This window comes from Somniosus microcephalus, chromosome 8 (genome assembly GCF_052327205.1).
Source record: "Somniosus microcephalus isolate GS21.2 chromosome 8, FLI_Smic_1.0, whole genome shotgun sequence".
In the NCBI taxonomy this organism is placed as follows: Eukaryota; Metazoa; Chordata; class Chondrichthyes; order Squaliformes; family Somniosidae; genus Somniosus; species Somniosus microcephalus.
In genome coordinates, this window is record NC_140994.1 from 56,939,929 (window position 1) to 56,958,369 (window position 18,441).

At 46.7% G+C, this 18,441-nt stretch overlaps 1 protein-coding gene across 1 annotated transcript in view; it reads left to right on the plus strand.

Moving 5' to 3' along the window:
• Positions 1–18,441, plus strand: part of adgra1b (adhesion G protein-coupled receptor A1b) — a 1,141,355-nt gene that overhangs the window by 621,366 nt on the left and 501,548 nt on the right. Inside the window, exon 15 of the mRNA XM_085994744.1 lies at positions 9,478–9,605. Coding sequence (XP_085850870.1) covers positions 9,478–9,605 — 128 coding nt within the window. The remainder of the gene's footprint in view (positions 1–9,477; positions 9,606–18,441) is intronic.

Consider the following 18,441-nt stretch of genomic DNA (forward strand, 5'->3'; position numbering starts at 1 on the left):
GAGAGAGAGAGAGAGACTGGGGGAGAGAGAGAGAGAGACTGGGGGAGAGAGAGAGAGAGACTGGGGGAGAGAGAGAGAGAGACTGGGGGAGAGAGAGAGAGAGACTGGGGAGAGAGAGAGAGAGACTGGGGGAGAGAGAGAGAGAGACTGGGGAGAGAGAGAGAGAGACTGGGGGAGAGAGAGAGAGAGACTGGGGGGAGAGAGAGAGAGAGACTGGGGAGAGAGAGAGAGAGATGAGAGAGAGAGCGACAGTGGGTGAAGAGAGAGCACGAGTGGGGGGGAGAGAGAGCGCGAGTGGGGGGGGAGAGAGCGCGAGTGGGGGGGGAAGAGAGAGAGCGACTGGGGGTGAAGAGAGAGCGACTGGGGGGAAGAGAGAGAGCGACTGGGGGGAAGAGAGAGAGCGACTGGGGGGAAGAGAGAGAGAGCGACTGGGGGAAGAGAGAGAGCGACTGGGGGAAGAGAGAGAGCGACTGGAGAGGAAGAGAGAGAGCGACTGGGGGGAAGAGAGAGAGCGACTGGGGGGAAGAGAGAGAGCGACTGGGGGGAAGAGAGAGAGTGACTGGGGGGAGAGAGAGCGACTGAGGGGGAGAGAGAGCGACTGTGGGGGGGGAGAGAGAGCGACTGGGGGGGAAGAGAACTCCCCCCCCTCTCTCCCTCACACTCCCCCCCCTCTCCCTCACACTCCCCCCCCTCTCCCTCACACTCCCCCCCTCTCCCTTACACTCCCCCCCTCCCTCCCCCCCCTCTCCCTCACACTCCCCCCTCTCCCTCACACTCCCCCCCTCTCCCTCACACTCCCCCCCTCTCCCTCACACTCCCCCCCTCTCCCTCACACTCCCCCCCTCACACTCCTCCCCCCTCACAATCACCCCCCCTCTCCCTCACACTCCCCCCCTCCTCTCCCTCACACTCCCCCCTCCTCTCCCTCACACTCCCCCTCCTCTCCCTCACACTCCCCCCCTCTCCCTCACACTCCCCCCCCTCCCCCCACCCTCTCCCTCACACTCCCCCCTTGAGCTGAGCGGCGGCCGGCACCGGGGAGCGGGAGAGCGGGCTGGCGGCGCAGGCGCGGTCAGTGCCAGCGGAGCGAGGCGGCCCGCGGGGAGCAGGCAGGGAAACCCCGCGGCCCGGCGGCCGTTAGCGAGCGGCAAACCACCGGTTTTTCCGGTCCCGCACTCACGGGAAGAGAGAGAGGGGGAAGTAGAGAGAGAGAGAGAGGGAAGAGGAGAGAGAGGGAAGAGGAGAAGGAGAGAGAGGGAAGAGGAGAAGGAGAGAGAGAGAAATTTTTTGAGCTTCAGGCCTGCCTGCAGCGGGCCTGGAGAGCAGCCCCGAGTCCCCCCTGCACGAGGGTGAGGAGGAGGGGGGGGACGGCGGCGGTTAGGGGATCACTTAATTTCCTACTGTTGCTAAACACAATTTAAAACTCAAATAAATTGTTCCCTAACACATAATTCAAATATTTACCTCAGTTCCCTAACACACAGAAAGTGTGGGGAAAAAATCGCGAAAAATCAAGATGGCGGCCACTCACCTCGGTTCAGAACGATAAGGCCCTCCCACACACGCACCGATTGGTCAATCATCAGGTCACTGAAGCGTAGGATTGGTCAATCGTCAAGTCACTCAACACTCAACTGTAGGATGGCACGCGCCAGGAACCCGCTGTACAATAGGTCGACCTCGACGTCACACAGTCGCTAATTAGATGCTAATGAGCGGAATGTTGAACGTTTTTTGGATACCGCGGGCGCGATTTTTGTCCGGCCGAAACGTTAATACGCCTATGACCGGTCCGTAATCGTAAGCTTTCTTTTGACATGACGCGCGCGTAGGTACGCTCTATAACTTTCAAACATATAGAGAACAGACAGACAGACAGACAGACAGAAGAGGTCTTTTATATATATAGATAATTATATTAAAATTATAAACAAAATATATAAACATAAAACAGAACTTCAAGATGCAATATTTCACTTGTCATACATTCAGGAGTCATGGGAAATATCAGAGGAAATAGCTGAGCTAATCAAAGCAAACCCCATAAAAGACACAAAACTCAATCCCCAGGCACCTGAGAGAAGGTGGTGGATAGGAGAGAACTGAGCTGGTGCATGCATGATGGTCCAAAAAATACTGGGAGGTGAAGATTCACAATGCAGAATGTAAGCCAGACTCATGAGAAGCTTCTTTACCCAGAGAGTGGTGAGAATGTGGAACTCGCTACCACAGTGAGTGGTTGAAGTGAATAGTATAGATGCATTTAAGGGGGGCTAGATAAGCATATGAGGGAGCAGGGAATAGAGGGTTATGCTGATAGATTTAGATGAGGAAAGATGGGAGGAGGCTCAAGTGGAGCATAAATCCGGCATGGACTGGTTGGGCCGAATGGCCTGTTTCTGTGCCGTATATCCTATGCAATCCTATGTAGAATGGGTAGGTGAAATAACTTATTGAAAGGATTCCTAAGAGGACATGAACAATTTTATGGTTAAGTTTAAAGATTTGGTTGTCAATTATTTCAGTTTTTATGTTTTTGTTTTGATACAAATGTTATCTTTCATACTATGTCCTCAGATTACTGACAAAACAAGAAGGCAACTGAAGGCATCTCCTACTTGCCTGTTGTTTATTGGTAGTTGTTTGCTGATCCATGGAGGGAGTGCAGCGAAGATTCACCAGGCTGATACCTGGGATGGCAGGAATGATGTATGAGGAGAGATTGGGTCGATTGGGCTTATACTCGCTGGAGTTTAGAAGAATGAGAGGGGATCTCATTGAAACTTATAAAATTCTAACAGGACTAGACAGACTGGATGCAGGAAGGATGTTCCTGATGGCAGGGGAGTCCAGAACCAGGGGTCACAGTCTAAGGATAAGGGGTAAGCCATTTAGGACAGAGATGAGGAGGAATTTCTTCACCCAGAGAGTGGTGAACCTGTGGAATTCTCTACCACAGAAGGCAGTGGAGGCCAATTCATTAAATATATTCAAGAAGGAGTTGGATATATTTCTTAAGGCTAAAGGGATCAAGGGATATGGGGAGAAGGCAGGAACAGGGTACTGAATTTGGATGATCAGCCATGATCTCATTGAATGGCGGAGCAGGCTCGAGGGGCTGAATGGCCTACTCCTGCTCCTATCTTCTATGTATCTATGTATCCTTCATTAGTACTTTTCCTACCTGCTTATTGCTTGCTCGTTGGTAGGTTTCCGAAATATTCAGCAATATTTCAGGCAATTAATATCATTTAGTTAAGTGATTTGTGCCTTGTGGATCTGATACTTGAGCCAATCAGGTGCTTGTGTGACATGCACTATCATTAGTATGCGCTCTTCCTGTCAAGACTTATGAATGGGCATTTCCCTGCTCCGATTGGCTGCCCATGGCCCACGTGATCCCAGGGAACGCATCAAACTAACTGCGCCCCTGGGACACGCAAGCACTGCGCGCCGGCAGCTGGGCCAGGCCCCGGATCGGAATTCCACGGGGCCCTACAGCTCAACTGCCGGCGCGCAAGGTAAGTGCAGGTCGGGGGCTTACACCCGCGGGAAGCCCCCGACCCAAATTTCTGGGCCAATATATTAATTATAGACCCTGTAAAGAAGCAAACACGAAACATTTAGTTCAATAACAATGACACTTTCCCGGGATTCTGGGTGATACAGTGGGAGATATTTTAACTCCCTCTGCCCGTCGCAAACAGGCAGTAGCGGAGTTAAAATGGAGGTGGTGGACTTACTACCGCATTATCACTGCACCATAATTTTTCCTGGGGCTAAAATTACCAAAAGGATTTTTGTCCACTTCCAAATTATTACCCCAAGTGATTAATCTTTACTTGGTGCTGACAATTTAGTGCACCAATGTTCTATAATAGCATGATTTTTATTTTTAAGAGTTAAAAAAAATCGTACTTCACATTTAAAGAAAGGTTTATAAAGATTTCCAGTAACTGTTAATGCTGTTTCATCTCTGCTAAGATAACACAGTCACAAAAGAAATGTATTTTACTACAGAAATCTCACCTGATATGATACAGACAGTTATGATCGGCTGTTCATACTAAGTAGAATGATTGTGATGACGTCATGATTGGCTGTTCATACAAAGTAAAATGATTGTAATGATGTCATGATTGGCTGTTCCGTACGAAGTAAAATGGGCCTGATTGCAAAGCGATGTGAATGGCAGCTCTATATTCAATTACCTAATCACAAAATGTCCAATGTTCTCTGCTTACCAGATCTCATGATAGACTCCATTCATGCTACTGTAGAACATTGGAGTGCCAAGTCACGACTAATCACTGTGGTAATAATTTTGAGGTCGACAACCGTCCTGTTGCTAATGTTCCCTCGGATAATATAAGGGACCTGAAATTGCGGGCGGAGGTTTTCCGCGGGCGAATGCCTCCGATCCGCAAGAAAAGTACGCATCTACATGGTGCCTCCGTATCTTCGGACTCTCGTGTTCCTGGGCCTGCGGGCGTTCGCCTGCGTAAAGATCCACGTAGCCCATGGGCGCAGGCGGTTCGCAAGCATCCCTGGGATCACGTGGGACGGCCCAACTAATCAAAAAGGGGGATTTCCATTATGCTTATGGGGATTCCATTATCGTACAGAATCCCCATAAGCATAATAGGAATGACATAAAAAATACATTTACACACAACCTAAATAAAAATAAATTATCACATGTTAAAATTAATTAAAATACAATTTAATTAAACATTTAAAACAAAAATTTAATTTTTTGAGAAATAAATTTAAACATTTTTAAAGGGGCCAAAAATAACCTAAATTAATTTTAAAGGTGTTTGAATGTTTAAATGATTTTTATATTAAATTCAATATTTATTTAAATATTTATTTAAATCCTTACGCTGGTAAAGATCCTACGCCTGCTTTTACCGGGTGTAAGAGTTTTGTGGGCATTTGCTGGGCAGTAGTTGGGCAAATAGCCCAACTCTCCGTCAGCGAATGTCCATTTCTTGGGGATGCGGAGGATCTGTCTGCTGAAACTTGACAGATCGCAAGTTCCAGGTTTTCGCACCATGCGCATCACATGTGGTAACCCGGAACTAGCGGGGCACTTACAGCATACGCAGTCATAGGCCCCGGGAAATCCGGGCCAATAAAAAAAATTGATCTTTATTTTCATCTGATCCAGGTCTCTGGCTCCCCCGCCCCTCCCACCTACCCACCCTCCCCCCTAACGCCCCCCCCCCGCCCGTCCCCCCTCCCACCTGCCCCACCCTCGCTGCGCCACCCTGCGCTCCAAGATTCCAGTGCCAGTTCGGGATGGCTGCTTCCATTGTGCAGCGAAAGGTGTGGGCACATGGCCCAATTGTTTACAAGACCCTGTCCCTGGGTTTGGGATGGGGCCACTGGCAGCTGAAAGCAGCAGGCAGAAGGTCTGCCCTGCCGAAGTTCCAGTGGTGTAATAGCGGCGTGAGATTTCTCCCCTACTGTTTTTGTTTCAACGAGCTAAGATAGTATAAGTGGACACTCCAGATTCATGCATTGCAAGTAATATATATTTTTGTTGCTGTAAATTATTTCAGTGTAAATAAATTTTATTGATAGTTTTAGCCTTTAGAAAATTAAACTAGCATGTGGTATTTTCTGTTACTGGAAATCCTATGTAAATTTTACTTGGCACAGTCAGTGTTAATCATTAAACCTTGGCTGTTATCCTTGCAAGGCAGAAAACAAAAGACACAGATTTAAAATTGTGGGTTTGATTTGCCTTTTCCTGTCTCTACAATGTTGGGCGGGACTTGAGCTTGCCGTCCCAACCCCAGCATGAGCTTGGGACAATTTTGTGGGCCGCTAGTCATTAGATATTCATGGCAATCTGCTAGTGTGAGCCTGCCATTGGCCCTCGGGATAACCGAGGTGGTGCTGTCGCAGGACAACCACTGCAGCACGCGAAGAGCTGAGAGGACACTTGAAGGGCCGCAGGGCACCAAAGAAGCAAGTGGTTCAAATCTTTGTAGGCCTCAGCCAAGGGCTACAAAGGTAAGTGCCTGAGATTGAATTGTTGGCATCTACAAGGCCCTCTTCCTCCATTCCCACAGTTTGGGACCTACCCACCAGTCATGCAGTGACTACTGCCAGGCTTCACCTGGCAGTCCTGGGGGGTGGCAGTAAGAGTGGTGACCGGGAGGCAAGTGGGACAGGAGCCTAGGCTCCACCTCCCTGCCGGGATTTGCATGCAGTAGGCGGGGAAGGGGTGGTCAGTGACCGTCCCAGCAGGGTGAGGAAAATCAAGGGTAGGGCGAGGAGTTGGCTCTCTGATTTGCTGCCCAATTCTCCCCACTGTTTCTGAAACTAAAAGCCCAAGTGATTTATCCAATGAACAAAGACCAGGAGATAACCCTAACTATGTCTTTTTGACAGCCGAGTATATTACAACATCTGCTTCGTTGATATCTCTCGAGGCACAAATAAAAATAGACCTACCCCTTTCATCCAAGAATCTCTGAAATCTCGCCTGAAGATCTTGACAACTGATTTGAGTTAACCTTGAAGAGAGCTCAGAGAATGCTCATCCCCGTACTCACTGTTCCAAAACACCCTGGTACATCTGCAATTGCTAAACAAAATAAGTTAGCCTGCTGTGTAAGAGCCAAGAAGCAGCTGCACATCAATGACCACTAGATTTCAGCTTTTTGCTGAGATCTTCCCTGACCTACCAGGAGAGGGCCTTCAATAGCATAACAACAATCCTTGAAGGCAAGAGCATTGAATGTAGGATGGTTTACCCCATCAGCTAAAAATCAACTTCCCTCAGCACCCCAAAGTTGTTGCTTGTTTCCTCAGAGCCAAGAATATAAGAGCCACAATGCTCAGGGAACACTTTCTATACTCCACCTCAAAGTGACGATAACAAACCCGAAGATGGAGGCCTGGGGCAAAACTGATGTTTAAACTTAAGCAAACTCTCCTAGGGAAAGACAGTCACTCCATGCTGATTAAGATTAATGAGGAAGCTGGTCACATTAGTAAATATCTATCCCCAAACATGAATACCCTCAAGTTTCCCACAATGGTATTACCAGCACTTGTACCCTATATATAGGGTGCAATGATAGTGGTAGGTGACCCGAACTGTGCTCTATCCCCTGGAATCAGCAGGCTCCCCACTTACTCAAGACACTCTGGACAGATACTCCCTGAGCAATGCAGTGACCTGGGCCCCACAGATACATGATGCACCATCCATTGGACAGGGAAGAAATTCTCCTTTAACTCCAAACTACATTGGATTATTTCTTCCGGAAACGACCACACTTGGTACTTGTGCAAAGCAGCATCACTGGTACCATCGCCATCTCTGACTGTGAAACTGTCACCCTTCAGCGAATTCCCCCACCCCTAATGTTGGCATGTTAATGTCTACCTCCATCATCCATTTAGTCTCTGGCGATGTTTCCCCAATACCTTCCTGATATTGTGGTGGAAGAGTGCTGGCCAGGGGATGCATAATAACTTGCGTTTTAGCCAAAACCAACAGGTACAACAAACCGAATGAGACCTGGAATTCGAGATTTTGGGTTGTGCCACAGTAGAATTGATTGCCCCCCCCCCCGGCCCAGACCCAGCCATCGCCCCCTCCTGACCCGGTTGCCCTCTTCCCAGTCACTCGCCTTCCTCACTTTTCTGAGGGCAGCTGCGATGGTAGCAGTGGCCCGATCTTCTATCGCGCTCCGCCAGCTCAGTAGAAATGAGACACAAGGAACCAGTATCGTGGGTGCCTCAGGCCTCGGCATTCAGGCGCAGGGATTGGTATCCCACCACCCCCGCCCCCAATCTTGGATGCGCCTGAATTTCTAAGCCTATGAGTTGAGCCATAAAAATTGCTTCTAATATCTTTCCCATCATTGTGTGTATTACGTAATTCAAACAAACTGCTATTATCACTTCTAAAAAATTATTTGCTACAATCTTGTCTTTGTACAGTTTATTTGCACATATCTTTAGATAATTGCTGCTTTTATGTCCATATATGTGTGGCTACTTACCAATAAAATTCATGCTATAACTTTGTGTTCTTTAAGTCAAGCAACCTTTTTAGACTTCCAGCCATATCCTCCAAGCAGCTCAGATAGAATTTGCTCTGTCAGTGACATACTGCCACGCTTGACACTTCCTTTTCATATTTAGGGATTTTCACCTAACAAAAGATAAGCTTGCAATGCTCAGTCACAGAGGTTACCAGCACTTGGAGGGACTTGTCATCACAATGGGATTTTCTCACTTGACATTCAGCCATTTTCAACAAAAAATGCCCTTTTCACAGCTGGATTCATGAACATTTCGATATTTATGTTGGTTATGAGACTCATTAGATGCTCGAGAAGTATTAAAGGATCATTATTCTGCTGTGTCATGATCGGGTGCTAATGTTTCACTGGCGCTAATGAAGTTGCAATCTCAGAAATCGCCCTTTTCAAAACTGAGATTTCATTAGCAGTTTAATAATGATGTTGAACATAGGCATTTTTCCCAATTTTTGTTAAATGAAGAATACTGGGCTCGAGATTCCATAAAGGTAAGGGATCATAATAGCCACTAAGCCACTTGTCTGTGCTAAACAAAAGTATACACGTCCGAATGATTAATCTCTGTATAAATGCTCCTTCGGTCCTTCCTTCCTTTCAGCTGTGGCTCAGTTGGTAGCAGACTCGTCTCTGAGTCCCACTCCAGAGACTTGAGCACAGAAATCTAGGCTGACACTGAGGGAGTGCTGCACTGTCAGAGGTGCTGTCTTTTGGATGAGACGTTAAACTGAGTCTGCCCCCTCAGGTGGACGTAAAAGATCCCATGGCACTATTTTAAAGAAGAGCAGGGGAGTTATCCCTGGTGTCCTGGCCAATATTTATCCCTCAGTCAACATAACAAAAACAGATTATCTGGTCATTATCACATGCTTTTTGTGGGAGCTTGCTGTGCGTAAAGTGGCCGCCGCGTTTCCCACATTACAACAGTGACTACACTTCAAAAGTACTTCATTGGCTGTAAAACGCTTTGAGACGTCCGGTGGTTGTGAAAGGTGCTATATAAATGCAAGTCTTTCTTCCTTTTTTCTTACTCCTTCTCTCTCCCATTCTCTCTTTCTTTCTCAAAATGGTTACAAAAGATTTACAAAGACTATTGCAGAGATCATCTTAATCCCTTAATTATGATTTAGCTGGAAATAAGTCTCTCTTGTGAAATATTTATAGCTTGTATCATGCCAGCTGTATCTAGGTGAAATTAAAAAAAGCTGATAACTTGTCATGGGATTGCATTAATGTTTTCTGAGAGACAAGTATGTTTTTCAAATTACTGTAGTTCTTCTCCAGGAATTGATTTTTAAGCCTTTTCTAGATATAAGATATATGCAAAGCTTAAATAAATAAATTCACTTTCCTACTATGTGAGAAAGAAGCAGTGAATGTTAATGATTATTTTTGGATTGTTTTCCAGGATTTGAAGACAGTGCTTTCCTTCAATCAGTACCCAGGGGAGTTCCTGCACCCTGTGGTATATGCGTGCACTGCAGTCCTTTTGCTGTGCCTCTTTGCATCCATTATCACCTACATTGTGCATCACAGGTAGGAATTGCAAAGTAAATATAATTATTGATTTGTTCCTCTATTAGCCATATTAGAAGTATACATTTTTTAGAAAAGAGATTGTATTTTGGTCAAATTTCATGCTTATCAGGATGAAAGGAAAATGAACTCTACGAATTCTGTAGGGAAGAAAATGAGACAAAAATTTGAAAGAATATAAGAGTATAACAGAATTCAGAAACACATTAAAGGGATGGTCCGAGGGACAAAGCGAAAGCTTGAAATGAACATAGATGCAGATGCAAAACAGTACAGTAAGAAATTATTTCAGTATTAAGAGGGGAGTCAGGGAAGAGATAAGAAATAATGGGGCCAAACCTGAAGATGAACATAAATTTATTAATACAGTAAATGATTACCATCTCCAAATGTTCACTATGGAAGACACAAATAACATGCTCTCCATAATCACTGAAATTAAAAGAAATCTAAAGGTGTTAGTAGACTTGATGCTTAACATGTCCAATGATTAGAGCAGTAACCAACAATAGAATGCTGAGCTATATAGCCAAAAAGTAGAATATAAGTCAACTGAACAATTATCTAGTCAAACTATATCTTAGGTACTGTGTGCAGTTCTGGTCATTAAGATGCAAAGGATACATTCAGGTCCTTAAAGTGCAAAGAAGAGTCAGAAAACTGAATTAAAGAAAAATTGGAGAAATCTGACCTTGAAAAGAGGTGACTAAGAGGGATCTCATAAAGGTGTATTACAGTGAGAGTGAATTATTCCCACGTTCACTTCAGGTTTGAAAAGCTGATTTATACTAGCTTTTCCAAAGCCTGATCTTACTTCCTGGGTTTAAATGGCTGTAAAGATTGTTGATATTGCACGTGCATAGACAGTTAGTTTAATTTATGAGCAAAAGATTTTTTTCTATACTCCCCAGGATGAGACAACTAATACTTCAAAGATTTTTTTTTATTAAACTTCTATTTTTTTCTATCTTGCTAGCAAAATCCTAGCCAATGCCCTCACTCTATTCTGCCCTTTATAAACGCCTGCAGTTGAGATTACAATGCGGTCAGTCATGAAACCCGAGCTCCAGGGATTTCATTTGGGCAGTTCCAATGAGATCACTGGCCTCTGACTCTTGATTACACTCCAACTTTACCATCACAACACAACTGGAACCACGTCACTACAATGCTGGAGCTGGTGTGTGAATGTAGCCTTGGATAGTGCACGATATCAAAAAAGTAAATCTGGAAGATTCCTTAAATTGTGACAAGTGGGCATAAGTTCAAACTTGTGAAAGGCAGATTTAGGAATCATTAAAGAATCATAGTATTAAAGCAGAACAACAGTCCCTACTGCATCTTTGCGATATTCCTCTCTCCATGCCAGCCATCCTTCCAGTTGTTTAAAGAGCAGCAGTTCTGTGACTCTCCACCAGATCCGTATTATGGGCTCATATGATTTTGCGATGTTGACCCATATCCACTAGGCACAGGGTTGAAGCTTCATAATATGTTTACTAAAACCCTTCGAGCTGGTAGAGAATGTAGTGTATGTACCCGTCTATCTTTAAGGGAACTATTGAATGTAACCGTTCACCTTTAAGGGAACTACTTTAGGTGTGGCACTATTTGTTTGGCTTCTGTATACTGTAATACCGATAGTGACCACACCAGTATATAAGTGTTGTAGCAGGATTGCTGGGGCAGATTTGCCCGGACCTTCGAATAGTAAAGACCTGTTTGTTGCTATTTCTGAAGTCTGTATTTATTAACTGCACAACCCACAGACTTTACAGTGGCGACGAGTCCGATCGTACCCTGCAGCAAGATTACCAAAGCAAGAAGAGCGTCGAAGAGAGGCAACCGCCCTCGTCGTGCTGCTGGAAGAAAACACGAGGCTGCAGCAGGAGAAAGGTGGAAGACTTTAGCAACAAAAGCTTCCGTCTGCAACAGGCACTGACTACCCTTCTACCACGGTGCGGAGTGAGCCGATCAGCAGGGAACAAGGCGGCCGAAGAGACTGTGAGTAGGGGAAGGTGTAGAGAATATCCGGAGGATAAGGGCAGAGCACTCGACCTCGGTCGAGGGGGAGCTGTGCCGGCCAAAAGTCGGGTCCAACGGCGTCGGGTGACAGCCGGACCGTGATCGGCGGGAAAAAATCCGGGCAGCGACCGCAGCCACAAAGCGCTGAGCCTGCGAGTAGGCGCGGGAGGAGAAACCCAGCCACAGCCGGGGAGGGAAACACCGGTCTGCGAGAGGGCTGGGGAGGCGAACGGGAACCGTGCGGGTGAGAGCCGGGTGCGGAGAGAGAGACTGCGAGGAGCCAGTCCAGCGGCTGAGCTGTTCTCCACCAACGGGGTACTCAGAGCCGGCAAAACCGAACGTGCGGGAGGGGGTGAGAGACTGCGCGAGAGCCAGTCCAGCGGCTGAACTGTTCTCCACCAACGGGGTACCCAGGGCCGGTAGCACCGAACGTGCGGGTGAGAGAGCGACAGAGCCGGGTACGGAGAGAGAGACTGCGCGAGAGCCAGTCCAGCGGCTGAACTGTCCTCCGTTAACGGGGTGTACCCAGCGCCGGTAGAGCCGTGCGGGCGGGAGGAAAAGACATAGCCGAGTAAGGGGAGCTGTGCGGAAGCCAGCCAGCGGCTGAACCTGTCCGCTGTGGGGGAAGCGTACCCCTTCCACCGGGAAGAAACGCGGGAAGCCGCCATTAGGCGGAGAAGACGCCAGAAGCGGGAAACCGCCATTGAAGTGGGCGGGGCGAGAAAGGAAGAGCGGGAAACCGCCATTTTCGCGGGAAAACCGCCATCTTGATTGACATACCGCCATTGAAGCGGGCGGGGAGAGAAGGAAAGAGCGGGAAACCGCCGATTTCGCGGGAAAACCGCCATCTTAGAAACAAACAAATAAATAAGAATACTTAAAGAAATACTGGTGCTGCTCCCAAGGGAAGAAAAATGCCTAAGCGAGGGAATATTAACGACTTTAATTCTGAAATAGAAGACTGGGCCACGTACGTGGAACGCATAGAGATTTATTGCGAAGCCAACAAAATAGAGGAAGACGACAAGGCGATAACATTGCTAAACTCGATGGGGGCAAAAACATACGGGCTCTTGAAGCATCTAATAGCACCAAATAAACCAGCGGATCAGACCTTCGAAGAGATTGTGGCTGTGCTGAAGGACCACTTGAACCCCACACCGCTGATGCTGGCTGAACGATTCAAATTCTACGCAAGAACGCAGAAGAAAGACGAAAGCAATGCGGAATACTTGGTCGAACTGCGTAGGCTAGCGAAATACTGCCAGTTCGGAGGGAATCTGACAGAAGCGCTGCGGGACAAGTTCGTATGCGGGTTGTCCAAAGAAGGGACGCAGAAGCGACTACTGGAAGAGAACGACCTCACACTGGACAGGGCTGTCCTTATAGCTGCATCGAACGAAGCCGCAGCGAAAGGAACGGCGGAAATGCAACTAAAGGCGGCGGCACTCGGGGTGGACCAAATTACTTCAAGCACAACAAAATGCTACCATTGTGGAAGACAACGCATGACCAGAATCAATGCTGGTTTAAGAACCAAGAGTGTAGGAAATGTGGCAAACTGGGTCACATCGCGAAGGTATGCCGGTCCGGGAAAAAGACCAATAATCAAAGGAAGCCACCACAAGAAAAGTACAACAAGGTACACAAGGTGGCTGAGAAGAGTTCAGACGAACAGAATTCAGACTCAGACCCAAACAACCAGGAGCTGGGTAGGCTGAGAATCCACAATGTGAGTAAAGAAACGGATCTACAGGCCATCTGGGTCATACTAAAAATAGCTGGAGTCCAAGTAAGAATGGAGCTGGACACTGGATCAGCTCTATCAGTCATCAACCGAAGGGACTACCACCGGCTATTCTCTCACATACCTTTAAGAAATACCAAGTTCGTATTACAGACATACACGGGGCATAATGTATACCCCGTGGGGAAAATAAGAGTCAAGGTGAGAGATAGGGGTAAAGAACACCCAAGAATGAACTTGTACGTATTACCTGAGGGAGGACCACCACTTCTAGGACGGGAGTGGATTAAGAAAATAGACATGGAATGGCATTACCTAAAAGCCATAATGAGGGAGGACTCGGTGCAAGCTATTAGCTCAGATTCTGAAATGGATGATGATAAGACCAAGTCGAATATGGAAGACAAGGCTAAAAGGGACTTGCCGACGATGGGAAAGAAAACGAAGACATGCAGAAGGACTTATGGTACCAAGAAGAGTAAAGCTGCAGAGCAGAACTCCAGGTTGACAGAGAATTCTGAGCCTGTTCAAGCAAAGGATTCATCCATGACGGAAGAACACCGAGCTCGGACGCAAACTTATGTCAAAGTACGACAACAATTAGAACAGTTGAGTGACCGTCTCGTACAAGAGATGAAAAATATGGAAAGGTTCTGGGACACCGAATGGGAGAACCTGGAAAGACTACAGAGACAGCTAGCTCAAGCAGAGAGCGACCATAGAGCCATCGTGGTCAAATACCAATCACATTCCCCTGATGCTGTTCAGGAACTAGAATATTTACAGAATGAACCAAAGGAAGAGGAATCTTCAGGGAGCCAGGATTTTATTCCAGTTCTTCTCTACGACTCCTTACAAGTGGAGTGTGAGAAGTTGAAAGAACAGTATGAACAGGCCCAGGCTACAATTCTGGAGGGGGTTAACTCGGCAGCCTCCAAAAAGCTAGTTTCAGTAGAAGCATATGAACAACTAAAGGCTGAACATGAGCAAGAAGTCCAAAGGCTGCAGGAAATTCTTGATGAGCTCAAGGCCAAGACAGACTCATCGGTAGGAGCTCCATCCATAGATGAGAAATTAGAGGTGAAATTCATGGCAGAGCATGAAAGACAGGATGTCCAAGAACTTATAAAAACATTGAAGGACACCCAAGACAAATATGAGGCGGCAATGACCGAGGTTCAACAACTTGAAGAACAGATTCAACTGGGAATCCTTTCAGTGGAAGAACAGGACACTGTAAGAATGGTCCCTGAACATGAACTAGAGAGCATCAGGGCGCAACTTTTCCGAGCGCTGAAAGCCAAAGTTCAAGAGGAACGTAAGGTGGAAGTATTGGAGAAAGAGGTGGAGGAAATGGAGAAGACTCTGATCCACCGTGTTCCCAGGGAAGAGTTAACGGTCAGCCAACTCCTTCATATGCTGAAGGACAAGACTCTGCAAGGGGAACAATCTGAACACGAGCTTCAATCTTCAGGGGGAACGAGTTCGGAGCTCTCAAAGGTCACGGAGATAGCTGAGGTGGCAACACAAATTTTACAAGGATGCCAAAAGTACGTTGAATCACGTCAAGGTGAACAGAAGAATGTGGAAACCGTTACTTCAGTAGAAGGGTTAAATAGCCTGATAACGCAATTACCGATGGAAAGGAAGGTATTGAACTCACAAATGAGGTCCGTCGTGAAGGAATGGCAGATAACCCAGGAAGAGCGGGATGAATATGAATGCATGAAGAAGGCTTTTCAAGAAAGATGTTTAGGGAAGGAACCACCGTCAGCTAACGTCCAGACGGGTGAGGAGGAAGAAGAAGTCTCTCTCGCTGGCCTAACTCAGGACGAACCCGAATATTACCATGACCTGTTGAGTGACACTGAATATTACGAGGATGTGGTCTGCCCAGCTTGTGATGAAAACTCTCAAAGTGCTGAAATCCGGAGGAAGCACTTAAGGTCTAAGGAACATAGAGAGTTGGTGGCGCTACAGCTGGCAGCCGAGAAAGGAGCTCCGAGAGTTTCAAAAAGGCAGAAAAGAAAAAGAAGAAGCAGAAGATAATAACTGTCTAAAATATTAGCACTTCTACTATTCCAGGCGGGACATTACGAAAGGAGCTAAATTAGTTGAAAAACTGGAAAATGTCAAGACAGCCAGTTGGTTGTAAAAGTCCGCACTGCTGGTTCAACAGGACGAAGGTTCAAGCTGTTACGTCAAGAAAAAGGCTATGGAGGAGTCACGCTAGCCAGGTAATCCGGCTACACCAAAGAAATGTTGTTCGGAATGAGTCAAGATCAGAGACTGAATCTATGAACTGTTTCTGCAGAGACTGAACCTGTGAACTGTTTCCACCGAGATTATATTTGTAAATTGTTTTATATGACATTGACTCCACCGAGATTATATCTGTAATTTGTTTTATAGGAAGTTGAAGATATGTATGTTTAACGGAGACTCTGTAAGTAATAAGCTAAAAAGGGAGGATTGTAGTGTATGTACCCGTCTATCTTTAAGGGAACTATTGAATGTAACCGTTCACCTTTAAGGGAACTACTTTAGGTGTGGCACTATTTGTTTGGCTTCTGTATACTGTAATACCGATAGTGACCACACCAGTATATAAGTGTTGTAGCAGGATTGCTGGGGCAGATTCGCCCGGACCTTCGAATAGTAAAGACCTGTTTGTTGTTATTTCTGAAGTCTGTGTATTTATTAACTGCACAACCCACAGACTTTACAGAGAAAGGCATTTTTCATTCCTTCATGCTGGGCTGGTTCCATACCCAGGTCCCAGAGATGAAAGGAAAGATAATACACTGTACCACCTAGTCCCTACAACATGCTGATATTTTGGTCTTACTATAAGCCTGCTATCACACTTTGATGCAAGACCTATCTAATATGTGTGAAAGTACTACAACTCGAGCGCTTTCAGATTCACCCTCCATAAATTCAAATTCATCTTCCAATTCTCCTTAGAGGATAAATAGAGGCATAGGGTACAAAAGCCAGGAAGTTATGCTAAACCTTTATAAAAATCTAGTTCGGCCTCAGCTGGAGTATTGTGTCCAATCCTGGGCACCACACTTTAGGAAGGATGTGAATGGTTTGGAGAGGGTACAGAAGAGATTTACTAGAATGGTTCCAAGGATGAGGGATTACAGTTATGTGGATTGACTGGAGAAGCTGCGATTGTTCTCCTTAGAGCAGAGAAGGCTAAAAGGAAATTGAATAGAGGTGTTTAAAATCATGAAGGGTTTAGGTAAAGTAAATAAAGAGATGCTGTTTCTAATGGCTGAAGGGTCGATAACCAGAGGGCACAGATTTAAGGTGATTGGCAAAAGAACCAGATGCGACATGAGGAAAAACTTTTTTACGCAGTGAGTGGTTAGGAATTGGAATGCGCTGCCTGATAGGGTGGGGGAAACAGATTCAATAGTAGCTTTCAAAAGGGAATTGGATAAATACTTGAAGGAGAAAAAAATGCAGGTATACGGGGAAAGAGCCAGGGAGTGCGACTAACTTGATTGCTCTCGAAAGAGCTGACACAGAATCGATGGATTGAATGGCCTCCTTCTGTGCTGTACTATTCTAAGATTCAATAAACACACACTGCTATAAATTTGTCACATTCAGCCACTTCATTTTCATTTGTGAGTTGCTGTATGGAATGGAAGTTCTAAAAAGATATTTTCGTTCGTACAATAATCAACAGCAAATTTTAACAAACACTTTTTTTTTAACATAATCATAGGTGGCATAATTAAATAATCACACCATTTCCCTGAGTAACTGGTGAAATAAGTAGTATTCCAAGCTCAGCGAATGTGTACTAAATATAAAAGTTAATGATTAGTTATGGCTTTTTCAAGTCAGAAGCCAGTTACCTTTGGAGGAAGGTGATAGACAGTTCTTTCATATTAAGCGGTGCAGCATACCCACCGACACCTGGGTATCCCTGGCCCAAGACCACACAAAGTTGAGGAGAAGCATCCGGGAAGGTGCCGAACACCTCTTAGCCAGGAGCAAGCGGAAGCCAAGCGCAAACAGCGGAAGGAGCGCACGTCAACCCAAGCACCCCACCCACCCGCCCCTTCAACCACCGTCTGCCCCACCTGTGACAGAGACTGTAGGTCCCGCATTGGACTCATCAGTCACCTGAGAACTCTTTTTTAGTGTGGAAGCAAGTCATCCTCGGTTCCGAGGGACTGCCTACGAAGAAGGAAGATTAAGCGGTGTATTTCACTATTCTCCATGCTTCAAGTAACCCTCGTAAAACTAAACTAACAAATTATTTTATTTAAAGCAGAATTATCAGCAAAATGTGTAATGACGTGAGTTACTAAACTGTTTTTCATAGTGCAATGCTTTGGCCTAGAAATTGGGTTTTGGCGCTGCAACGGCTTTAGTGCCGGAAGTTAGTGCCGGAGCTAAGTCGCGCTGGTCGGGCCAAAAATTCACTACTTCTGCGCCCAAACGGCTGCCGGCGCTGCTGAAAGCTGTTAGCGCCTGAAAACTGGCGCTATGCGCTGAATTTCGGTGCTATTCCGGTGCTGCGGCGCCCGCTGCGGTGCGGCAGGTTCGGGAAGTGCAGGCCTCCTCCTTCCCTTAAGGAGGACCTGCCTGCACCCGGCCGCGGCCCGCGATAATCTTATTAAAAATGAGCCCGGCACCTCGGACAAGTGCCGGGCTTGCTTCTGTTCCGGGGGGGGGGGGGGAAGTCCGGGGAGGGAGCTGCGGCTAGGCGGGCGGCGGGAAAGCGGCCGGCCGCCGCGGGGCCTTTAATGCGCCGGCGCAAACTTGTGCAAGGCACCTTTGCCAGAACGTTGCTTGCGGCTGCCACGGGCGAGGCGGCCGCAAGTCAATTTCCCAGTTCGGGCGGGTTACCATGGCAACCGGGACGCTGCGCACACCGATGACGTCATCGGTGCCGGCGCAGCGCTACCGGTCTACCGCGGCGGAAGGGCCCCAGGCAATTTAGGCGCCGGCGCCAATTGCAGCGCTAGGCCCTCTAGCGCCGCAAAATCGGCGCTAAGGGCACTGAATTTCTAGGCCTTTATTGCTGCATCTTTGGAA